Below are 23,906 nucleotides of genomic sequence, written 5' to 3'. Positions count from 1 at the left end.
AAACGGTACTGCTGATCCTGCAGTTGTGCTTGAGCGTTTTGATATTCCTGATGCATGGGTGGCTCTCTTTGTTCCAGCGCTGCCCAATCTTCGCTGAATCGTGCTCGCACCTATTCAAAAGCCTGCAGGAAATTTGTATTCCGTGGCATCGTAAAACTTATAATGGAGGGACGCAGCGCCTCCCAACTCATGGATCTATTTCGATACAGATTAATGACGAGTATGTCGTTTTTCAACGTTAGAATAGCATCAAAGCGATACTTTAAATGCTGAGCCGCGGGTGGAGAAAATTCAAGTAAAATAACCGTAGGCCATTCTGGCGCACAAAATCCAGGAACGCTTGGGTACTGGTCATCCATTCCGCTGCGGAATAAGACTGAGAAATAGTACTTCACATTTTTACTTGATTGTAAACTTACTTTTTCAGAAAACTTACGCTTGGAAAGGCTGTAAAGGTGAAGAGAAATAAAATTATCTATCTCGAGACCATTCAATATATATATATTTTTGCTATCTGATAAACGTAAGGCTTGATCATTCTTTTCGCAAGCTTAAAAAAATAATAAAAAGGATGTTGCACCATATCTCTGCATGTCCGCTGAATCCGTTTTGGCTAAAGGAAGAGACCCCGCAGATATCGCGCCCCTTTTCTCTCAAGAACGTTATGCCCTTTTCGTAATTGAAGAATGCATCTATAATTTCGTACTTATTAGTAGAAAATTATCATTCTTCCACTTTGGCTCCGCTTTGGTGCATCTCCTAGAATGTTTTTATGGCGCACTTATTTGCCATTTGCTTCGGGCCTATGGCCCCCATGCTGCCGAAGCAAAGGTGTATCCAGACCGTGCGTGGGGCTTGCAACCCCGCTGTTTCCAACTTGATTTCTTGCAGCAGATTCTCTGGAATGACGTGGGCATCACAAAACTAACTTTCCACCTTTTTTGCAGCCAGCTCAACACCATAAACCTGCCAGAAAAACATCGTTCGAAAGGAGAAAGTTCTGCATCACAGAGGGAAAAAATCTCTAAGAATCTCGGTGGTGGAACATGGATTGGTTTTGTCTCTTTGAGCTGCCTGAGGGGCAAAAAGAATCCAATTCCCAATACGGGAGGCCATAGCTGTTACCATATCTCTAGGGTCCGCGCCTCTCCCCAGCAGCATTCGCACAAAGGTGAAATGTATAATAGAAACCGCTGCTGATGGCTCGCTGGTGCGTGCCCCAGGGCCTTCTCGGATTAAAGTTTTGTCCCAGCACGACGCGGCTGGTCCCGGCACTGTGCGACGTTTGTAGCTTACAAACCAACAAACTCTCCAGAAGAGAAGAATGCTGGCCCATGGCTTCCCCCGAAAAATACGAGGTGATGGACTTTGGCACCACCTCTCGACGGCCAAACTTCACCAAGGAATGGTATTGGGGAGAAATAGTATGTCAAATTAAATTTTTGACCTGAGTTTTTAGGAGGCCCCCCCTTAAAAGAAAAAGAAAAAGAAAAAGAAATTGTGGCTGTTAAAAGAGAACGCCTCCCTCAAAATTTGTTGATTGTTTTTGGTTTCCCTGAATAAATTCAGGTGCTCAACCCTGGCACCGCGATAAGAAAGCATCTCCTCAAGAAGGACTTTCTCTTCTTTTTCTTTAAATGCCTCGTGCCTTTATGGGTTTTACCCCAACGGTACGGCTATCAGCTTCTCACCATAGAGCACCAAGTTTGCTGTCTATGAAGAGCGGTGTTTGAGAGAAAAATCCCTTCGTTTTGTGGGATCCTCAAGCTCTTGCAATATTTATTTTGTTATTTTGGGTTTTTATTATTTGGGTTTTGTTATTTTCAAGTTTTGCTTTATTTTATTTTTACAACCAATCCATGAACAGCAAACAGTTTAAGAGAGATTCTCTACTCCCACCATCCTTTCCCAGAGCCCGTCGGCCACTCTCCCTTTGTTATTAATTTTTGTTATTTTTGGTTTTTTAGTTAATGATTGGGCCTCAATGATCTCCTCTGTGTTTTGTTGCTTGTTGGGGATCGCGAAAAGCGTCTCTTGAGACTAATTCTGCCAGGGATTCCATGATCGAGCTCGTCGCTGGCCTTAAAGGGTGGGGGAAGGAGGCGTAGGGGTTCTGGACCGCGAAGTCTGCGGTATCGCATAGTTCCGCTCCACTGCCAGAAGGAACTGGACTAACTGTTTAGAAAAGCACAGTTTCTGGAGAGGGATATCTGTTATAGCATACTTTATTCGCAATGGGCGAAGGGTGGGGCAGCTCAAGAGATGCAGCGCTGTTTCTTCACAGCCGGTGCGTTGGCTAGTATGCGCGCGAATATGCTGATACCCGTGTTGAGACATGCGGTGTTGTGTGAGGCCTGATTTGCTCATGCATTGTCTGTTGCACGTGGGGCAAATCAGGGTCGCAAGGTCTCTTATGTTCTCGCCCTTGCTTCGGGAGGATTTGGTTGCCCCTTTGGCAGGCATGCCTTTGCCATGGTGAAAATTTCTGCAGTGAATGGCGAGTGAAGGCATGTTGGCGTAGAACTTCTTGCACACACCGCACTGAACCTTGCCGTGGTCCTCACCTTCCGGTAGCGACGAGTCTCGCTGACGTTTCTTATTTCTGGGAAAAGTTACCTTTATCGTAATCGGCAATATCGGAGTTCCAGGCGGGCGTTTTTGGTTTTTATGGCACGATAGAGCTCCTATGTTACCGAAATCCCTTAGGCAAAATTCACAGCGTAGCGATGCTGGCTGTGGGATTAACTGCGTGCCGTGTGCGTCTTTGCTGGGGTCCTCAGGATGGCGTGCTCTAATGTGGGCTTTGAGGCCTGTTTTAGAGCGCGCTATCGTTTCACATTTGTCACATGGAAATGCCGATCCCTCTGGTGTTGGTTCATCTGTTCTTTGGCGCTTTCTTTCAGTGGGAGGGCATTCTGCGTTTTGCATGCGCCTGAGGTGGCGAGCTAATCCGTTTTTCTGGGGGAAGGCTCGGTGACATAAATTGCATGCAAAGGGATGTTTTTTCACTGCATGTGCTGATTGGCGAGGTAACGTATTTACCGGAGATGTTGGTCTGGGCGGCGGTGGCTCAGGCGGTATGTCCGGCGGAGATGGTGCATGGGGAAACTTGAGTTTCCAAAGCGCATCGGCCTTCTTAAAACCATGCCTGTTAACCATGTGAAGCGCTGCGGTGTTCCTGCATGAGTACTGTGCTCCGCACTCTGTGCATGCTGCTGGCTCGGATGCTTTACTCATGGGGTGGTGTCTCTGCGTTGCTTGCGGCTTCGGTGGGGCTGAGTCGTTTGCCTCTTGGGGATTGCGCCATCGAGAACCAGGGGGATATGGGGTTGGATTTTTCTCAGCAGCCACCCATATCGATGCGAGACTCCTGTGCGGAATATTGCAAGCGCTGTTTCTTCTTCTCGTGTTAGTTCTGGGTTGTCTTTGGTGGGGTTCCAGTTCCCTTTGATTGCCATCTATGAGAAGGACGAGGTGTTTCCTCCCCCTTGAGCATGCGTTTGGCGTAGGCAATAACATCGGGAATCCAGGCATCATCCCTCTGGGTATGCTCCGCAGCTTTTTTGGCCTCAGCGTCGCGTTTTTCGTTCTTCTCTACACCGCAATGGCCGAAAATAAATTGCAGTCGAATGCGGGCTTTGCGACGTTGCACTTGGAGGATCAGGTTCCATAGTTTACGGAGCATAGGATCCGTAACAGTTAGGGGGCCAGTCCGGAGCGCTGTCAGTAGAGACAGTGAATCTGAGAATACGGAAACTCTGCAGGGTGTTGGGTTTTCTGCCGGTAGTATCGTGAGTAGTTTCCGCAATCCTTCATATAGTGCTATGGTTTCGGCCGCGTAGCTGCAGGCTAGGGGGCCAGCTCCCCTGCGCGTGGTGCTTTGCAGTTCACCATCCTTGTAAATCATCGCCGCTGCCCCAGATTTAACACCCAGGAATGCCGAGCCATCAGTCCAAATTTCATAATGTGTACGGGGTGGTGGTGTTTCTCCCATGCGGCGGAAATGTCGGGCTATCCAACGCTCAGGTGCTTCCTTTTTGCGTTCTTCAGAGTTGTCAGCGGAGACGTTATCCAGTGACGTGAAGAAGCGAGCGCGCTTACCGAAACGCAGTGTCGGTGTTAATAGCGGCAACTCGCGTGGCTCTATATGGAGCGTTGGGTATGTCTTCATTATGCGTACATAGAAGGTTCGGACTGGGTGGTTCAAGTGGTAAACCTGATCAGCGCTTTCTTTCAGGGATCCACCTCTTGCCTGGCATAGTAAGAAGTGTTTGAGGCACCGTATCATGGCTGTCGTTTCTAGTGGTAGAAGACGGGCTTCTCGCAGTGCGTCGTCGGAGCGTCATCCAAATGGGATTCCTGCTATGGTTCGAAAAGCTTTGTTTTGGCCTGCTGCTAATTGTTGGCGGCGTGCGGGTGAAGCATCCCAGTACCAGACCTCAAATCCATATGGATTCTGGGCTTGAACTAGGGCTAGATAGAAAGCGCGCAAAACATCCCGTTTTGGGCCCCATGCGGCGGACGAGATTGCAGCGAGCTGCAACAAACAAAAATTCATGCGTTGCCTCGTCTGTATTAAATGGGGGGACACTCCGCGATGGTGTTGGAATGTAATTCCGAGAAGTTTTGGAGCCTTCTCTAGACCGACAGGGGTGCCGCGTAGTTCAAGGGAGAGGGGGTTTGGGTCCAATGATCCAAAGAGGGTGTATTTCGTCTTGTCTGCGTTTACTTCCATGAAGTGGCTCTTGGACCATTCATCAACCACATTTATTCCGCTTTGTAGCACATTGTTGATGACGTCTCTGTTCCCATGCCGTGCTGCTAGCGTGAGGTCATCAAAAAAGCCGTGGTACAGCAGGGGAACTTGAGATAATCGTTTGCTTAGAGTGTTCATTACCATAATAAACATAAGCGGGCCTAGAACCGTTCCTTGTGGTACACCGCGGTGGAAATAGCATTAGTGGGGAGGATTTTCCTTGGACTCGTACTTTAGCCCGACGTCCTTTTAAAAATGAGGCTGACCATCGGATGATGTGGAGTGGGAGCTCCATCTCCCGCATCGCACTAACAATTCGGTCGTGATCTGCAGTATTGAAGGCCTTGGCGTAATCGACGAATGCGGCACCTGTGCGTGAGTCATGCGAAGGTCTCGTGAGGGCTGCGCGCAGGTGTAGTAATTGGTCTAGTGTGGAGTGGCCAGGCCTGAACCCGGATTGTTGTGGGGTCAGCTTGGGTTCAATAACATCCCGAATACGGGCTGCTACAATCCTTTCCATTAGTTTGGAAATACGGCTAGTTAATGTGACTTGTCTAAACGGGTCTGGGCCTGTTGCCTTCTTCCCTGGTTTGGGGAGGGAAGCAATAACACCTACTTTCCAAGCAGCTGGGACAATACCAGTGCGGAGACTCCCATTGAAAAGTGAAAGGGTTTCTGCTTTCGCTCTGGGTCCCAAATGTTGGAGAGCCTCGCTGTAAATCCCATCCGGACCAGCCGCCGTTCCTTTCGGGAGAAGGCGCTGGGCCCGTTCCAGTTCCGCTTCTGTAATGGGTGCAAATTCCTCGCCAACAACTGGGATGGGTGGCGGAGGGTGGGAGTGTGGGTGCCGTCTGGCTCGTGCGGGGTAAAAACGGATAAAGTGCTTGGCCTTCTGATTTTCCGTGAGCACCGTGTTGTTAATCTTTATCGCCGGGGTGCTCAGTGGGCGTGGGGCGTAAATCCTCTTTGCAATGTTCCAACGGCAGCCGTCTGCTACGGCCATCTTGCCGCAGAGGGCTTTCCATCTTTTATGGGAGGCTTGTCTCAGCATCTCTCTGCGGCGTGCTGCCAACCTGTCTCTATAGACAGAGGCTTTGCATTGGCAGATCTCCGGCTCGATCTCACTGAGTTCTGGGGTCCAAAAGGGGCAGTGTCTCGTCCTCCGCGGGGGACCGCTGCAGCTGTTGCGATGCGGATCGCGGAGGCGAGTAAACGTTCTCGCTTGTGAACGCTCATCTGTGTTGGCAGTTTTCGGCACTGAGCATTTGACATTTGTCTAAAACGAGACCATTTCGCATTCTTCCATGCATAGAGTGGGGCACGGGGGCGAGGGAACCGCAGCGGTTCATCATCATCCCCTACTACGTCGAAGGGGGTGATATAATGGTCACTATCCGGAGAGAAATTGGCTGTCCAAGACTCTATGCGACACTCTCGGGATAGTGTCACGTCCGGCGCGGACAGACCGTGACGTGTAGTGTGGCGGGTGCTTTCTCCAGTGTTCTGTATGACGCAATCGTTATCTAGGCACCATTGCACTAGAACATCGCCACGTGTATCAGGTGGGATCGCGCGATTCCAGGCCAACGCATGCGTTTCAGCATCTGCACCAGTGAGGTGGGGTCCGCTGGTCATCAAGAGCGCGTCCAGTTGCGATGCTGTAAATGATCTCCCTGGAGGGAAGTATGCTGACGTCACTGAGAGCGCCAGCCCTTCTGTCAAGTGGGTCGTTGCGTGAGTACACTCAATGCTCGCCACAACAGACGATCCTACTTCCACCGGCAGGTCTTCACGAACCAGAATCGAAACGCCGCCACCTTTAGAGGGGCGGGACACTCCATGATGTCGATAACCAGCGATTGTGAAACTCGACACTTCCGCACAAGACATTTTCGTCTCGCTTAGAAGGCCGAATGACACGTTTTCCTCAACGAGAGTTTTTGACGCTTTCTTCTTGTGAACCTGAATCCATTCGTTTTTTTTTTCTATGCTTCATTTCTCTTGCTGATCGACATCATTGCTTTGATCATCATTTTTCATCAGTAACATAAATGTTTTGTGATGACATCTGATGAGAATGGAAAGATACGCGGTCCTCTTTAACCAATCTGCACTCAGTTGTGTGTGTCTGCGTGTGAGGGAGAGAGAGACATTATTTATGAGTTCTCGGGTTGAGTAGACCTTTGGTCTACTCTCTGACGCTGTGTTTTTCCATACTAGGTGGTATGGGAAGAAAAAAAATGGGGATTGCATTCGCTTTATCCTGGCTTCTGATCACAGAGTTTCCGTTTTTTTTTTGTGTGTAGTTTTTTTTTCTTATAGTCTGTGTTTTGCATGCCTTGTGTAAATATAATAAATGTTGATAGAACCAAATGAATTCTCTTTGTTTATGTTTTCGTTTATACTAGAGAAAGGTTAGTTGATGTCTAAACTGGCCCTCACGTTACCTCTCTGTTGGGTGGGTGTTTATCTTATGTTGCTCACAGTTGCTGTGGAGGCTACTTCTGGCAGTACAGAGAAGTTGTTTCGATTGTTACCCCCTCTAAGTGAGAATGGAATTGTTATTGCACAGGTTATTGGGATGCTGGTTTTTTGTTTCCTTATTATTATTGTTGGATTGAGTTTTCTTTATTGTTATGTCGTACGTCAAGTAAAGAAAAAGAAATGGAAACCTGAGTAAATATTTGGGGTTCTCGCTACCAGCGGCATGAAGAAAAAATGTTTGCCTTTAACGCTTTATTCCCTGTAAACTATGTTTGCTTTGCTTGTTTTTTGATTCTTGAATTCCCTATTAGCTGTGAAGTTGCTTTATTTTTTAACCTTTATTGTTATTATTTTAGTTTTCGATTCTTGTACTTAAAACCTTACTCCATGAACTATGAAACTTTTGAAGTTCTTGCGTCAGCTGATGGTACCTCGTTTCTAAAAATTGAACTAGCCTGTGCTACAGTAAAAGATCATTACTTTCTTTGCACCAAATCACAAACAAAATTACCAAACGAGAATATTTTAAAGTGTTCAACTGGTCTTCGTGTTTACGAAGGGGCCCAAGTACTTGCTGCGTTTTTTGTTAAGTTTGGACGAATGCTATTACCGCAACAATCAATTGAAGAATCCTCTGAGGCTTCGAAGAACTGGGTTGTTGAATTGGGTTGTGGATGTGGTCTTGTTGGATTCACAATTGCCACTATTTTTCCACAATTGTGTGTGGCCTTCACAGATGCTTCCCATGACTGTCTAGGGCTAATAGAAGCCACTGCAAAACGACTTGGTTTTTCATTTTTTAGAAGTGAATGTGACGAATTTATGGAATCTACACATAATACGATGGATCGGACCCTGCTTACCTTCCCTCTAGAGTGGTATAAAGAGGGCACAGATCAGTTGCTTTCTCTTTTAAGACGTTTTTGCGGCCGTAAGGAGCGTTTATTAAATGGAGATATTCGTGCCATATTGGGTTCCGATTTACTCTATTACCGAGTTGACATCGAAAATCTCCTTGGAACTTGCAAGTCACTCCTCCAGGCATCCATAGAAGAGAATGAAGGGGAAAATATTAGCTCCAGATGTTTTCCCAGTATGGTTATTTTAACCCATTTTGTGCGTATTCCTGATGGTGCGAGGAAATTGCAAACTGTTGCGTACAAATTAGGATTTGGTATTGTTCGTGTTCCCACTGAAGAATTTATTGCGGAAGAAATTATACGAAATCGTGGTTGGAATGGGGTTTCAGTTGTAGTACTCTTTTTGCGGGAATCGCAAAAAGGGTACGATCCGGAAGTTTTAACTAGTGATGAGTATCGAAGACAACTTGAAGAAGAAGATCTAGCTAAAGCGAGAAAACTCTTCTGTGAGGGGAAATTTTCTTTCCCACGTGAGGCATTTGCCTGCTACTCGAAAGATATGGAGTTATTAGATTCTTTGATGACACAGTTTCCCCTTGTTGAGTGTGAATTAAGTACTCTTCCATATCTTGTGTCATAACAGCTGGTTTATTCTGTAGCCGTTTTTGTTTTTCTGATTTTTAACACTTTGGCTTTTTTAGATGTGCTGCGGTTAAAGATGCTTTAAGAAAAAAAAAGAAAGTAATCTTTCTTCTCTTATTATTATTATTATTATTATTATTATTATTATTATTATTATTATTATTATTATTATTATTATTATTATTATTATTATTATTATTATTCCCTCCTCTGTTAAGGTTTTTTTTTCCCATTTTAGCTCTTTCTTTGACACTAAGATACAATCAGGAGGGGTTTGCTTTTTTAATATCTTTTCAATTGACAATTTAGCTTTTCTTTTCTGCGATGAGTCGATCTGTTAATTCACCTCCTGTTGTTGTTTACGAGGAGCATGTTGCTGGTGCGACGTATGAGGACAGAGAAATGCTCTCATCTTATGGCGTTACAACATTTGAAACTGTTAATAATGAGGCCTTAAACGAAGAGCACCTCTTGAGCAGTGGTTTAAAACCCTCTGAACTTATTTTCAGTAACGACCATGATGATGTTGCTGTTGCTGTTCAAAGTTCTTTAAAACAAAGAGAGTTATTGCCTCAAGGGAAACCATTTCTTCAGAGGTCAATTGAATCAATACAAAGAGGTAGTTGTCAACGTCAGTTAAGTTCTTCATGTGAACGAAAATGCTCTTCTCCAAGTTATTTTATGTATCCTATAGATCCTCACCCCGTTTGCGAGAAATCGGTGAGTAATAAGAAGGATGTTACTAACCTGACCTGCAAATGCCCGTATATACCACCAGTGAATCTTGACACTTTGGACCAAGCAGATTTAACTACCAAAGAAACTGCAGATGCACAGGAAGGGAAATACTCTACTGAATTTTCTACTGGACAAAGTATTTCAGCAATCATCCATCTTGTTCCTCAAACAACGAATGGAACGACAAAAAGTACGGTATCATCGACTCAAGATATCCGGACCCAGAAGAGCAGAACGTCGTTTAATAAAGGGGTAGAAAAGGAAAACTCATTCCTTTTGCCTTATCAAGCGCCTCGTGAACTGACAGAGAGAAAAGAAGAAACATCATTCTCTTATCCTCCATCTCTTGAAGGGGGGAGTAAACATGATGTGCAATCCTCTTTAATGTCTATTGCATCTAACACATTTGGTTTTTTTCTTCCTGAAGCTGTTCTTGGGCATAGGAATTTTGACAGTACCTTTGGTTCTTTCTATGTTGCGGATCGTGGTAATAGCGATAACACACAATTCCTTTTTCACACTGGAAGCAATGGGTCCACTAATGGAAAGATAAATTTTCATCATCCTTGTTTTGACAGGGAGCTGAGTTCTTTAAGTCGACCAGGCATGGAAAACATACAGAGGGAAATGAACTCTATGTGGCATGTAGGGGGTACTCAATTCTACAACCCAGCACGTATCATTCGCTACAGAACGAATTCTTCACAACGTACTGAGTCTGAAGACCAGAGTAAGGAATTAATGCGCAGCAGTTCCTACCCCAATCTTACTGATGAAGGATCAAAACCACTGTCTTCACATTGGAGTTGTTTACCACAATTTGCAAGTGCTGTAGATGCTGCGGAACTCGTTGGAGGAGGTGATCGTAACTTGTCAAATTCAACGACGTTCATTGTCCCTATATTAGGAACTTTTCCTTCTGAAGGTGACGAAGGAGTCGCTATGGGGAACTCACAGGATTCCCGTACTTTGGGTTCACTTTCATGGTTTGCCCCTTGATTCTGGGGTAATTTGGTTGGATCTTCGTCATGATGATGGAGGGTACGCTGAAAAGAGCGATACATGCTCAGAAAGTATGGGTGAGGACTTTTTTTTTCTCAAATGTACGGGTGCGGGGTGACTTTGTTGACTGCGAGTTGAGAGAATAGTCGGATGTTTCAAATATCGAATTGAGGTAATTACCCACATACAGAATCCTGAAACGGATGGTATCGGGGAACATGTAAAAAAGATGCATATTCTATGTAACTAAATTTATTCTATATCTCTGCTCTTGGGTATTATAAGTAGAATTTCTTTCTTTAATTGTATTTTAAAAGTCTATCTGGATTTCAACTTCCTTTCTTTCCTACCTTTCTTTTTTTCTTCTCCCCACTTTTCGATTGGGAATTGTCCACGCTGTCGAGGACGCCCTTGTTTTCTGTAAGGTTATACTATATACCTCTCTTTTTATAGGTTTTATTTTGATCTCTCCGATATACGAGAAGAGTTTTTTTTTGTCAGTTACTGTTTTTTTTTCTCCCTGTATGTATGCAATTTTTTCCAATTGACAGTAATGTTTGCACCAACTTCTTGTGTTGGCATGTCAAATAAAAGTAATATTATACACTCAGACACATTGTATCAATTGAAGTGCAAACTTCCTAATTATTTCTGATAGGCAGTCTGAATAAGTGATTGATATCATTTCCTTCTCCATCTAAAGATCATTCACCCAGTTGATTATTCTAAATAATAACACAATACTGGGAAATGAGTTGTCTTGTACTTCCTTCTTCTTCTTTTTCTTTCATCATTCTCTCTACTTTTCTGGAACACGTTTCTTTGCGATGAATGTTTTTTCTCTCTCGCGTCTGTTTTTTTCTTTTATACGTTTTTTTTTTGCTTTTATTGAGAGGGACTATGAGTATTAGGCAATACTTGGATCGTACATACACTGAATGACGTCAGCTGTTAGGCTGTACAGTAATAGACTCTGCTCAGCGAGATCGCTTTCTAAAGGGCCGTCTATACACTTCATATTTCTGCATGGATTTCTCTCTCAAGGCAATTCTCTACTTTCACTTGCACGGCGGCTGCAACAGGGTTGCAAATCAGAAGAGCAATGCCAACCAGTGGAGGCTACCTCAATTGATTGCAGAAATCACGGTCTCTCTGCAAATACATAAAGTCACACACTTGATGACTTAGTTCTTGATATTAATACGTGGATGGAAGAAAAGGGGTATTTAATCGAGGATAACACAGTTCCGTCTACTATATTGGCTGTGGGGCACAGCATGGGTTCTTTGGTATGGACAAAGTTTCTGATGGCTCAAAAGGATGACCCTGAACGACAAGGACGACCTTTTGTCTCTGTTTTAGTGAGCTTGGATATGCCTCCACTTACAGGCTCTTTATTTCCTTCCTCTATGGAAAATGAGGTTTCTGAATATATGGACCTCATGAAAAAAGTTGATTTATCGATTATTAGAGATATGCGTTCTGCCAAAGAGGAGTTTTCACGATGTGGTATAAACGACCAACGTGTGCGTGACTTTTTTTCCACTAATATTCATATTGTTCGAGCGAAGGATAATGTCGAATCTTCAGCATTATGGAAATGTAATATTCCTGTTTTGGAAGAGGCCTTGCAACGTCGTTCTCTCTTCTCATCTGATACCTGTATAAAGAGTTGTACGTATTCTAAGATTAGGGTCCCTATTCCCTCAGTTTTGGGAAGACTTTCTCCAATGGGAGAAGACACAAAGTACCATGGATTGTGGAATAAGTCTGCAGTTAACGTGAATGAGCATGTTCTTCAGGATGCCAGTCATATTCTGTACTATGATAAGTTGGAGGAGACCACACGGCTAATAGAGGACTTTGTGAGAGGGTTGGACATCCAGCGTAAATTCTAACGCGAGTCACATATAAGGATTTTTGGCTTTCGTCATTGTAGGAAATCCCGAACAATTGTTCTTTATTATTATTATTATTATTATTATTATTATTATTATTATTATTATTATTATTATTATTATTATTATTATTATTATTATCAAGAACTATTTATGTTTTTTTTTTCCTTATCTCTCGCCTTGTTTTGCACAAACTATTTACAGCTACCATTTGGCAACGTTGTTGGGGAAACAAAAAAAAAAAACAGTGGGTCAAGAAGGTAAGGTAACCATTGGAAAAAAACAAAAAAAAAAACAAAAATAATCAAATGACTAAGAAGGTAGTTGTAGAAGTTATATCCGATGTGACCTGTCCTTGGTCTTGGCTGGGGAAGCGATCAATCGAAAAGGCTGCGGGTGAGCATGATACCTCCCTGGAGCTTCACTGGCTCCCGTTTCAAATTCACCCGGAGATGCAGTCACCAGGACCACGCGTCGTGGATATGCTGGGGAAAAGGTTTGGCAGGGAAGTAGTACGAGAGTGGCTGCAGCTGCCGGAGACTATTCCCCTAAACAGGCGCTCATCGGCATCTGATCTAGGTCTGCAGTTTTGCCTGAGGGAGGATTCGCACACTTTCAACACGTACAACTGTCATCTTCTACTCACGTACTTTGGTGAAAGGCAGCGAGACTACAAACTCCAATCAGATCTCCAAGAGGTACTTTTCCGGAGAACCCACCAGGAGGGAAGAAATTTAGGGGCACTCTCTGAGTTGGTAGACGCCGCGATGGAAGTGGGGATTAAGAGGGAGGAGGTGCAAAGTATACTCGGAGACAGGGAACTACAGAATTTTTTGGATGACGTCTTGCGGCGTATTCGAGTCCATCCACCACGGGGATTCGGCGGAGTGCCACACTTCACGTTCCCTAATGGCCAAATCATAAATGGTAGTCCGGATGTTCGTGTATTCGCAGAAGTACTTCGGCATAATGTATAAATTTAGTAAAAATGAAATATTCTCAGAAGATATATACTTTCAAGACCATGTCTAAAATTCGCACGTTTTATTTATCCGTTTCTTTTATTTATTTATTCTTTGATTAGTTCTATGTTCGTCACAATTGCCATGGGTTATTATCATAGTTTTTTCTTGTTTTTACTAATTATGTAGTCATTTCATTTTGACTGAGTCTATGATGATGTAATGAGGGACAAACTGATTTTTATCGCTTCAGGCGACATCATTAATTATCACCTTGTTTCTTTTTTAACTAGAAAACCAAAAGGTATATATTTAGATCAACAAATAACGAAAAATCTGTGGGTTGAAATGTGTAGCCCCATCAATCCAGCAGAATTGACAAGACGTGTTAAAGAGTTTTTTTCAACTGCCCCTCCGTCTACGCGGGACATCATTTGCTGCCATGCTCGTTTGAATAGTGAAGAAGTACACTTGATATCTGAAGCCACTTCTTCTGGTGTCACTACTACTTTGGATGCTACTAATAATGTTGCTAATACATTTTCTCCTTCAGTAGATATCGGTAGTACTTCACTTGAGACAGAGGGAACTATCATGTCATGGCCCATGTGTACCGATAGTTCTCTTTCAGCCATACCAATAGGCAGCTCCAATAATGCCAGAGAAATGGGAGGTGTCGTTGATGAAGGTATTTTATGTTTTATAATCGATGCACTGACATCAGCCCATCTGAGTGTAGTGACAGGAGTGTACCGTCACGTTTCGGTATCCCTTGATGTTGAGTCTCTGCACCCACTTATCACAGAATGTGCATTCACGTTGAAGAGTCGCGCTTTGCGTGTTGGTCAGCGGATCTGTTTTTTAACTGCAGAGGTTTACCAATTACAGAATGATAAATCGGTGCTGTGTGTAAAAGCTAATCACGTCAAGATCTTCTACAGGAAGAGGTCGCAACGTTTATCCATGTTGTAACTTTTTTCTATTCCTTCACAGGATGCGTTTTCTGTTTTGTAAATGTCCTGTTTTTTTTCATTGAAAGTATTGGTAGCGTGAAAAAATTGTGTGTGATACATTTTTTTTTTCATTGCTTTTTTTCGTTTTGATGCCTTTGGTGTTCTTATCCTTTTTCTGTTTAGATTTTTTTTCTTCTCTTTTTCTTTTTGTTTGATACAGCTGTTTTCCTCCATTCCTTTTTCACCCCTTCCAGTTACGATAGCGTGTTGACATCCGCTAGAAGTAAACCCTTTAACTCACATTAAGATATTGTAAATGAAACCTGCAACTCTTCGACCACAGGCTGAACCGTGGAAACCCAGAAACCCTGACGTGGTATCGCCGCATAAAACAGCCCATGCTATTTTACAACAACAATCACAACCATCACAACAACAACAACAACAACAACAACAACAACAAATTGGGCTGCCATCAGACTCTAATAGTGTTTCACCGATAAGTTCTACAGCGGCAAAGCTTTTTGTAGGTCAACTTCCCTTTGAGATCGATGAAAAGCGACTCTTTGAACTATTCAGCGCCTACGGTACGGTTGAGCAGATTCACATTTTACGCGATCTGAATAACCGTAGTAAGGGTGCTGCTTTTGTGACGTACTCAAGTGTGGAGGAGGCAGATACAGCCATCTTCACACTTCACAATCGGTATAAAATGCTGGCGAATCGCATGATTCAGGTGAGCTATGCTAAGAACAGTCCAAATATTTCTCCTTTTGGAGTCTGTTCTGCCATCACGGTGCATCAAATGAACCCTACAAATCCCGTGCCGGACATTGCAAATGTGACTTCCGACCGCAGCCGGTTTTAGGGAGTTGTAAATTGTTGATTAGGGGATGTACATATAGATGAGAAGTTACAGAAAAAGTTTGTTTTTTGTCGTTTCTTCGGTTTATCCCCTCTCCATTTTGGGTTCCCCATTCTTCTGTGTTCATTTTGTTGCTATGCGCATCTACATTTCTAAATGGGCGTATGTACGCCATTTAAGAATACCCCCAAGAGGGGAAGGGTGATAAAAAGGTGAAAAAAAAAATTGCGTAAGTCCCTGTAAAAAAAAAAAACCGTTGATTTCCATCTGGTAAGCTATTGTGTGTATTTTTGTCTTTGCTTGTGTTTGCGTGCCGGGGTTGGGGCTTCGCTATTGTTCCCCTGTCTATTCCCCCTCATCCTTTTTCCTTGCATTCACTGTATGCAGTATCACTTCCCCTCTGATTTTCTTCCCTTTTTTTTCGGTGAAAGGCACTTAAAGAAGAGAAAGAGGAGGGATAAGTGGTAAAAAAAAAAGGGAAGGTTACGAGTAACTGTGGTTTGGTGGGGATATAGTGCTGAAGAATATTTATTTTGCGATACAAGTTTTATTGTTGCTGTTTCATAAAGATCTGTGCCGCATGATGTGTCTCTGTGTGGTGCTGTTGTTAGTGGTGAAGGTAGTGATGATCGGTGTCTAGAAAATATATACTTCTGTCGCGTGTTATGTTATTTCTTTCTTTTTTCTCTTATGGGTATCTGCTGGTCTTTTTTTTTCTTTTTCTTTTTGGATTTGGTTGTATATCGGGTTTAGTGAAAAAGGGGGTATCCCTGTGCGGCGACGCACACACGTAAGCAGCAACATCGAAACATTCACATACACGGAATAAAAAAAACAACAACAATTTATATTAGGATAGGCAACGATTAAAAGAATAATTACCCTTATCCTTTACCTCTTTTTTTTTCACTCACCAAAAATAAAAACAAACAAATAAACAATAATAGTACGCAAAATGCGCTGGGGTTCTCGTAGGTTGTACACGGCTATTGCCGGTGGTGGTATTATAGGAGGGACGGCTTATTGTTATAGTACTTGCAGAAGCAAGGCGAACAGCACAACACCACGTCAACTCTCCGCCGATGAGTTTAACGCCTTACAAGACAAAGATCTCCTTACTGAAGCATTCCGAACAACACATCTACCTTGGAGCAGAGGTACTCAACTCAATGGGCAGCAGCATAAAGGGCAGGACTTTGGCATGACACTCTATCGCCTCTTGGGATGTCCATACTGTGCTAAGGTAGAATGGGTACTGCGTTACCATTCTGTTCCATTTGAAATAGTAGATGTTGACACTCTCTCTGGAGAAGGAATTCCAGATTCTCGCTACCCTTTAGTGCCTCAAATACGATTGACACGGGTTGAAGATAGTTCTCACCCTGTCTCTGAAGGGGATGAGGTAGGGGCCTACGTGGTGGATTCTCAGAAGATCATTTCCTCATTATCTGTGCCTTTGGGATTTGCTGAAGAACTTCAGAATCAACGCATCTTGGAAACGCGCCAGTGGATTACAGAACGTTTTCAAGCCGTGAGTTTTGTTGTTACTAATGGTACGTGGAGAGATGCATTTGCTTCTTACCCATATGTAACCCCAACACGTTATCACAATATATTTTTTCATATAATTGGGGCATCTGCCTTGTGTATTCTCTCAAAGTATAAGATTAAACCAAATCTTAAGCCTCAGAAATCTGATATGAGTGAAGACCCACCCAAGAATACACATGTTTGGCTTGGTAAAGAGTTGGCATTCTTTTCTTCACGTTTACAGGATAGCCCTCGTCAAAAATTTCATGGCGGTAAGGAACCGGATATAGCGGATGTGGAAATGTATGCAGTTACACGCATTATTGATGCCCATCCTAGACTGAGGTATCTCCTACACGAAGGGGATATTGGGGAGTGGAATGCTGCAATGGATGCCGAGATGCAAAGACGCATACAGAACAATGCTTGAATCTATGAGGCTAAACTAGAGAAGTTAGGGTTATAATTAAATGAGTTTGTCTTTCTCTCTCTCTCTCTCTCTGCGTGTGTTTGTGTACATATATGTGCATCGTAGAAGTGAAGAAGGGGAGGAGGTGGGGAATTGTATACAAATCCCAGGGGTTGACATGTTTCGGTATCGTAATATTGTTTATACTTCTTTTTCAGCATTTTTTTTTTTGCTTTTTCTTATATGTATATATTGTAAGAAATTAGCTGGATAAATCTTTTTTTTTCTTACCGGAAGTAGGCAAAAAGAATATACTCCAAGATAATGTCTACAATAATATGATGGGTTCTGAGAGTGCAAGAATCTTTCTTTTCTATTTGTTAATTCTCTATTACCTGGATGTATGATTGACAAAAATAACGCCAAGGAAGGATTTGTGTCTTGACTGTTTGTTTTACCACCTCACCTCCCTATTGGACTCGCTTCCTCAGTGTGGAAGGGTCTGGCGGAGGTAGTAGTAGTAGTCCTAGGGAGGTTGTCACTTGGTAATTCCTACAGGAATGAATTCCTTCCGGAATGAATTCCTTCCGGTATATGGCATAGAAGAAATTGATTTATTCTTTTCTACTAGTATCACAGCTTGTGTGACAAATTGAGTATGCACATTATATGAATAAAACTGTTTTACAATATTTTCTTGTGATGGTTGCTTGTTATAATATTTAGCTCAAGTCAAGAATCATATTTTTCTGTAGAACTGTATTTCTGATTAAGTCATATCATTCGTTCACGTTTCCTGAAATATATGTTCTGATTGGAACGGGAAAACTAATTCATAAGGGAAATTGTGAAAGGTGGTGAAAAAAAAAAATGTGAAAAGAAAGGTTGTGAATAACCTTGTTTTTTTCTTTGTTGTTGTTTGATTCCTCTTTCTTTCTTATATATGTATATATTTATTCATTTGTGCTTCCTTTCTTTACTTGCATTAATAATAACAACTTTGGCCGCTCGTCTATAAACAAAAAAAAAAACCAAATCCCAACATCAACAAAACTATAAAGAAAGGGAAATAAATTGTAACTATCCACAATATCAAATATGATGCGGCGTAACGGGCTTGGAAAATTACCAGCTTTGGGAATTGTATCTGATTTTTTCCATCGACAACTATACTCTCAAAGCTGTATGTGCAAAACCAATACACCACCCAATCCCAAACCTCCTGTTAATATGCCATCAGGGGTAAAAACAACTGTCTCTGCGAACGATTTTAAAGGTTCTATTCTAAAGGATCGCATTTGGGCAGTTTATTCTGCAGGAAAACATGTCACAGTTTATATTGATTCCGGAATTTATGCCTGGATTGTGATGGATCGTGCTGGTTCTAGCGCTAATGCTTTGGGTGAGGAGTTTGTAAAATGTATGAATCAGGCATTGGATGTTGTGGAAAAACTTGTGGCAGAGAATAAGGCTCGTGTTGCTATTATCGCGAGTGCCAAGTCTGCCTTCTGTGTTGGTGCTGACTTGGATCAACTGTACCCTCTCACAGACAGAAAAACAGCATCAGAAGCTGTTAAAATGGGTCATGAGTTGTTTGGCCGTATTCAACAGGAACCATTTCCTGTTGTAGCTGCTATAAATGGTCTTGCTTTAGGTGGGGGATTTGAACTGACCCTTGCTTGTCATCATCGTCTACTGGCCTCAAACGGATCTGTGGGTTTACCAGAGTGTCTCTTGGGTCTTCTTCCTGGTGCAGGTGGTACAGTGCGCCTTCAACGTTTCGTTGGACTTGCTACAGCAGTTCAATGGATTATGACCGGTGCACCTGCAAAAGCAACGAAAGCAAAGAAAGTAGGTGTTTTGGATGCAGTTATTGAGGCGGAACCTCGATGGGAGGGTGAGGAACGATTTTTTGAAGGTGTACGACGGTGGTCTGGTCGACTCGTGGACAAACCATTAAAGCCAATGCGACGAAAAAATATCTCGTTGATGGATCGTTTTTTGGAACGTACTTCATTTGGACGAAAAATGGTTGGTAATAAAACTATTGAAACGTTAAATAAAAAGACAAAAGGAAAATATATTGCGCAATATAAAGCGTTAGAGGCTATTATATACTCAGCTGCCCATTCAGATAAGGAAGGATTGGCGAAGGAGCAGGAGATATTCAGTGAACTTTTGCTTACACCAGAGGCAAAAAACCAAATTGCACTATATTTTCTTGACGAAGGAATGAAAAAGAGTGAGAGAAAAACCGGTATTTCAAAGGATAAAGTGCCTCCTGTACGCAAAGTGGGTGTTATTGGTGCCGGAGTAATGGGATCTGGTATTGTTCATTACTTTGCCAATAAAGGTATCCCTGTGGCAGTAAAGGACGTAAAACAAGAAGCAGTAGAGAAAGGTATTGAAATAGTGCGAGTAGAATTTAAAAAAGCAATGGAACGAAAGAAAATAACTCCTGCTGTCATGGAAGCCAAAATGAAATTGGTAACTGGAGGAACTACTGATGCTGTATTTCATGATGTTGATGTGATTGTGGAGGCTGCAGTTGAAGTTATGGATATTAAAAAGAAAATTATTCAAGAAATGGAGAACCAAGGTGTTATAAATGGCAAAAACTTTTTTGCTACTAATACTTCTTCACTCAGCTTGACTGAAATGCAAACAGTTTCCAAGTATCCAGAACGTATTGTTGGAATGCATTTTTTTAACCCAGTTTCAAAAATGCCATTGGTAGAAGTGATTAAAGGGAAGAAAACTTCAGCTGAAGCAGCGGCGGTTATCTTTAATTTGGCACTAAAAACTGGTAAAAAGCCTATTATTGTAAATGATGCACCAGGTTTCGTTGTAAATCGAATTCTTGGGGTTTATATGGCAGAAGCATCTCGTCTTGCAATAGAAGAGGAAGTAGATTTGGCTTTAATTGAGAAGGCCTTACTTAATTTTGGTATGCCTATGGGACCTTTTCGTCTTTTAGATGAAGTTGGTCTTGATATCGCTTGTCATGTTGGACCAGTACTTTCGGAAGGTATGAAAGCTAAACGTTTTGCTGTTGGTTCCAAGGTTGAACAAATGATGAAAGATGGTTACCTTGGAAAGAAAAATGGTAAAGGTATTTATCGATATGATGCAAAAGGAAAAGAAATGGGAATGAATAATGAAACTCTTGGAAAATATTTTCCTCAATCAAAGAAAAGTAAGGATGAAAGTGAAATTGTTGATCGTTGTGTCTTTCTTATGGTTAATGAAGCTTCCTATATTCTACAAGAAGGGGTTGCCAGCACTCCAGAAGATGTAGATATTGGCATGATATGGGGTACAGGGTTTCCTGCATTTCGAGGTGGTTTGTTGCAACATGCGGACCAACGTGGTCTTCAAGCGGTTGTGGATAGACTTCAGCAATTTCAAGACGAAAGAAATGATGATCGTTTTGCCCCAAGTCCTTTACTACTCACAATGGAAAATGAAGGGAAACGATTCTTCCCCAACAGACCATTTGTGCCCTACAAGGAACGTTTGGGTTACCCACGGGTTGAGTTTTACTGAAAGCAGGATTTTTAAGGAGGTTCGGGTTGCTTCCCGGCCGAAGGTTAAAACCCGGGGGGAAAAAAAAGGGCGGCGGGATGAACTATAGCCGTTAAAGGGCTTTATTTTTATCTATCTCTTTAAAGAAAACCCTCTCTTCTCTTCCTCTTCTTTTTATGGTCTCTCTATTGTGGTCACTTTCGTTCGAATTTACCATCGGGTACTCTATATATATTTTTTATTTGCTTTTTTCTCGATTTATTTTTATTTTTCTTCGCATACTTTTCATAAACGTTTGGGCGCCGCAAATGTTTAACGCCGCCGCCTATTGGTGCGTGTTCCGGATTTTTTTCTCACGAGCGACGAATTTTCTGGGTTTGCATATGTCTTTTCTCTGGGTGCCCATCTGTTTGTTCTTGTTTTTGTTTGCCCTCGCCTTTTGCGGCGCCCCTGCCGCGCGAACCTCCTCCCCGCCCCTCCTGTTTCGAAAGGGGGCTCTTCTTTCCTTCTTTTCTTTCCTTCGGTTCGTAAGGGTAAATGGCGGCCCTTTCGCCGCGTCTCCGTCGGGGTCGGCCTGGCCCCGAACCCTCGGGCGTGGGGTTTCCGTTCCCGTGGGCAGGCCCGCGGCTCCTCTCCCTCCCCCTCCTTCCCAAGGGCTCGGTTTTCCCGCGGGCAGGTCCGGTGTTTCCTCCGCCCCGGTTTTTTTTTTATTTTCGCGGCAGCCGGCGGCCGTTCCCTCCGGGGGAAGTGCCTAAAAGAAAAAAAAAGACCAAAGAAAGAAGAAAAAAACAACGATAATAATCGAAAGATCTCTTGGGCTCCCTCCTCCCGAAAAAGCGCGCGCACGCGAATAGACACACAAGAAACAATCACAAACGGATGGGTAAAGCAAAAAATTCCTGGGGCTAGCGTTCACCTCCCGTGATGAGCCGGCGAACCGAAATGGGCTTTCCCGCCGGAAGTCTGACCGCCTTGAGTCTTGTCAGTGCCCGCTCAAGTTCTTCAAAGGGGTCGTCGCTGACCGCCGCAAGGACACTCTTTAGGTACCCTAGATCCGTTGCAAGCTGTTCAACTGCTGCGGCTTCCTTCTTAGCAGCGTCCGGTTGGGAATCGGGAAAATAAATGGTAATATTTCCAACTTTTTTTTCAATGAAATCAGCCACAGCAGTTCGCACAATGTCGTCAAGCCAAAACTCTGCAACTTCTTCCAGTAGTTCTTCAATTCCTTCGAATCGAACATCGCCATCCCCGCGAAGTCCTTCTAGTGCGAGCGGGATTTCAACAATGGCTTCCCCAAGTGCTCTTACAAGCTCAGTTGGGGCAACTTGCGCCGCTGTGTATGGAAAAGGTGGGCTCGATACACCTGCAGTTTCATCATGGCCCCCTTCACCTTGTTTAACTCCCCACAAAGGCTGAGACTCGTATCCGTCAGCTTTAGCAATAACTGGTTCAATAATTGTACGCTTTACAGCATACTGACAATCTTGAACGCAGTTATCAAGAGCTTCTATGAGGGGAGCCCAGAACTGGGTACGAAGCTGAGTATCCACAGCATCCGCAACACTTGGATAAAGTCTTTGCAATTCAGGAGAACTGAGGTAATCAGAAATATTTTTTTGCCCAGTTAATAACAACTGTCGCACAACTGTTCTAGCAGCAGAGAGTCGTTCAAGTAAACTTTCCTGCGGCGTTCGGGGTGTGGGTCTTAACCTGGATATAGTCTCTAAAATAGCTTCACGCCATCTTGCAACACACATTGGGAGTGTCTTATCTGGAAAGAAACGAACGATACCCTTTACAGCATCCATTATTAAATCCATTGCCGCCTTGAAGCGCTCACGTTTCACAGTTATTTGTGGATCTTTTACAAGAGCTTCCAAACGGTAAGCCTCGCGTTGTGTAAATGCTTCCAATATATTAGATTGCGCAAACAATTGAATCATTTCAGAGATAGCATAAGCAGAAATCTGCTTAGCAATCTTCTCTCGTAACTGAGAAGTATTTTTACCGTTTTTGTTTTTATTATGTTCATTTGTTTCGTCCCCAATTTTGAGCTGTCGCATAGCATCACAACAAAGAACCAAATCTTGGTTACGTTCCACTTTATCTAAAACGGGTACCAACACTTTGGCAATACTACCGCTTACTTCATCTACCATAAGTTGTAGTACTTTTACTGTTCGTGCTTCCGTCTCTTGATACTTTGTAGAGTTTTTTTCTGTAAACTTTACGTCTACGTCATCACCTTCTTCAGCTTGAACCATACACAATAGAAAATCCAGGTGATCTGCGAGAACATGTCCAATAGATGGCATTAATTGAGTTTTGAGAACTTCTGCCGCTCGAGCAGCAGAAATTGTACTAACTGCAGCACCATTTTCACCGAGAAGCCGTTCAACTCGCTCTCGTTCACTCATCATACTTTCCACAGCGTATTGTTGAAGAATAACTTCAGCACAACCAATGGCATCAAGTACTTTTAACAATTGAGCCGCACGATTTACCTCACGTCTTCTTAGTTTCTCCATACATTCTACTTCTATAGCATGTTGAACGGTCTGCTCATACCGCTCCACAGCTTCTTGCTGTTTTTCACCAAAGGTTACATCTACCTTCTGTAATTCTGCAAGATTACTTCGAAGCTGACCTATAGTCACCGCCACTGCATCCATATCAACCTCTGTTGGGGTTGTATGTAATTGTTGCATGACATCATCAAGTTGCTTCATATCACTAGCTACCTCTGACGCTTTTCGAAGCATATCAGCACATCGAGTAAGCTTATCTTGTGTTTTTTTAAAAGCATTTAACTGTGCTACATATGGTTTAGCAGCCGCTTCCACTGCTGATTGTACCACTTCTTGCATTGTCTGTAACTGTTGGTGCAATTGTTGTGCATCTGTAGCCATTCGACCAACTTCAAGTCCTGTTCGCGGCAATCGCACTAGAGCCTGTGTGATGGTGTCTTCTACAGAACCTCCAACTTCTTGCAAATAACTTTGTAGTCGGTTAAAGAGTTGTGTTACTCGAGCCTCGACTTCTGCATCATTTCCCTCTGAAGTACTTTCCGTTGGTTTCAGACTTTGCAGTGAAGTGTTGATCCAGCGCTTGATATCCAAGTGCTCACTAGCAAGTTGTTCGAGACGAATTGCCCCTGATCCAGTATGAACACCAGGTTCAGTGCCTGTAGATCCACCTTTTTTTTGAGAACTTACACTACTTTGCATAATACCCTTTATACGAATATCTATAATACATTTTAAGAGAAATACAAGACAAAAA

At 43.0% G+C, this 23,906-nt stretch overlaps 10 protein-coding genes across 10 annotated transcripts; 9 read left to right on the top strand and 1 right to left on the bottom strand.

The window, feature by feature from the left end:
- Nucleotides 1-7,627: 7,627 nt before the first annotated feature.
- On the top strand, nucleotides 7,628-8,740 carry LSM04_009186 (Lysine methyltransferase; the record flags this gene model as incomplete). Its single annotated transcript, XM_067331433.1, has 1 exon — nucleotides 7,628-8,740. One exon carries the CDS (start codon nucleotides 7,628-7,630, stop codon nucleotides 8,738-8,740), a length of 1,113 nt encoding a protein of 370 aa, XP_067192260.1.
- Nucleotides 8,741-9,066: 326 nt separating this feature from the next.
- On the top strand, nucleotides 9,067-10,479 carry LSM04_001321 (uncharacterized protein; the record flags this gene model as incomplete). Its single annotated transcript, XM_067331431.1, has 1 exon — nucleotides 9,067-10,479. One exon carries the CDS (start codon nucleotides 9,067-9,069, stop codon nucleotides 10,477-10,479), a length of 1,413 nt encoding a protein of 470 aa, XP_067192084.1.
- Nucleotides 10,480-11,420: 941 nt separating this feature from the next.
- Nucleotides 11,421-11,648, top strand: LSM04_004437 (uncharacterized protein; the record flags this gene model as incomplete). Its single annotated transcript, XM_067331430.1, has 1 exon — nucleotides 11,421-11,648. The coding sequence occupies one exon, from the start codon at nucleotides 11,421-11,423 to the stop codon at nucleotides 11,646-11,648; it is 228 nt and encodes a 75-aa protein (XP_067192149.1).
- Nucleotides 11,649-11,690: 42 nt separating this feature from the next.
- Nucleotides 11,691-12,380, top strand: LSM04_000544 (uncharacterized protein; the record flags this gene model as incomplete). The annotated part of the gene is made up of 1 exon (XM_067331429.1): nucleotides 11,691-12,380. The coding sequence occupies one exon, from the start codon at nucleotides 11,691-11,693 to the stop codon at nucleotides 12,378-12,380; it is 690 nt and encodes a 229-aa protein (XP_067192064.1).
- A 308-nt stretch (nucleotides 12,381-12,688) lies between these two features.
- On the top strand, nucleotides 12,689-13,357 carry LSM04_001034 (DSBA-like thioredoxin domain; the record flags this gene model as incomplete). Its single annotated transcript, XM_067331428.1, has 1 exon — nucleotides 12,689-13,357. The coding sequence occupies one exon, from the start codon at nucleotides 12,689-12,691 to the stop codon at nucleotides 13,355-13,357; it is 669 nt and encodes a 222-aa protein (XP_067192075.1).
- A 333-nt stretch (nucleotides 13,358-13,690) lies between these two features.
- LSM04_003761 (uncharacterized protein) lies at nucleotides 13,691-14,314 on the top strand (the record flags this gene model as incomplete). The annotated part of the gene is made up of 1 exon (XM_067331427.1): nucleotides 13,691-14,314. One exon carries the CDS (start codon nucleotides 13,691-13,693, stop codon nucleotides 14,312-14,314), a length of 624 nt encoding a protein of 207 aa, XP_067192135.1.
- Nucleotides 14,315-14,611: 297 nt separating this feature from the next.
- Nucleotides 14,612-15,163, top strand: LSM04_006420 (RNA recognition motif domain; the record flags this gene model as incomplete). Its single annotated transcript, XM_067331426.1, has 1 exon — nucleotides 14,612-15,163. One exon carries the CDS (start codon nucleotides 14,612-14,614, stop codon nucleotides 15,161-15,163), a length of 552 nt encoding a protein of 183 aa, XP_067192188.1.
- A 952-nt stretch (nucleotides 15,164-16,115) lies between these two features.
- Nucleotides 16,116-17,120, top strand: LSM04_001143 (Glutaredoxin; the record flags this gene model as incomplete). The annotated part of the gene is made up of 1 exon (XM_067331425.1): nucleotides 16,116-17,120. One exon carries the CDS (start codon nucleotides 16,116-16,118, stop codon nucleotides 17,118-17,120), a length of 1,005 nt encoding a protein of 334 aa, XP_067192079.1.
- A 1,077-nt stretch (nucleotides 17,121-18,197) lies between these two features.
- Nucleotides 18,198-20,645, top strand: LSM04_007772 (3-hydroxyacyl-CoA dehydrogenase; the record flags this gene model as incomplete). The annotated part of the gene is made up of 1 exon (XM_067331424.1): nucleotides 18,198-20,645. The coding sequence occupies one exon, from the start codon at nucleotides 18,198-18,200 to the stop codon at nucleotides 20,643-20,645; it is 2,448 nt and encodes an 815-aa protein (XP_067192232.1).
- Nucleotides 20,646-21,529: 884 nt separating this feature from the next.
- Nucleotides 21,530-23,851, bottom strand: LSM04_001974 (Conserved oligomeric Golgi complex subunit 7; the record flags this gene model as incomplete). The annotated part of the gene is made up of 1 exon (XM_067331423.1): nucleotides 21,530-23,851. One exon carries the CDS (start codon nucleotides 23,849-23,851, stop codon nucleotides 21,530-21,532), a length of 2,322 nt encoding a protein of 773 aa, XP_067192096.1.
- Nucleotides 23,852-23,906: the final 55 nt, after the last annotated feature.

Source organism: Trypanosoma melophagium (genome assembly GCF_022059095.1).
Source record: "Trypanosoma melophagium isolate St. Kilda chromosome Unknown ctg20segment0, whole genome shotgun sequence".
Classification (NCBI taxonomy): domain Eukaryota; phylum Euglenozoa; class Kinetoplastea; order Trypanosomatida; family Trypanosomatidae; genus Trypanosoma; species Trypanosoma melophagium.
The sequence above is the reverse complement of the archived record's forward strand: the minus strand, read 5'-3'. Positions and strand labels throughout refer to the sequence as shown.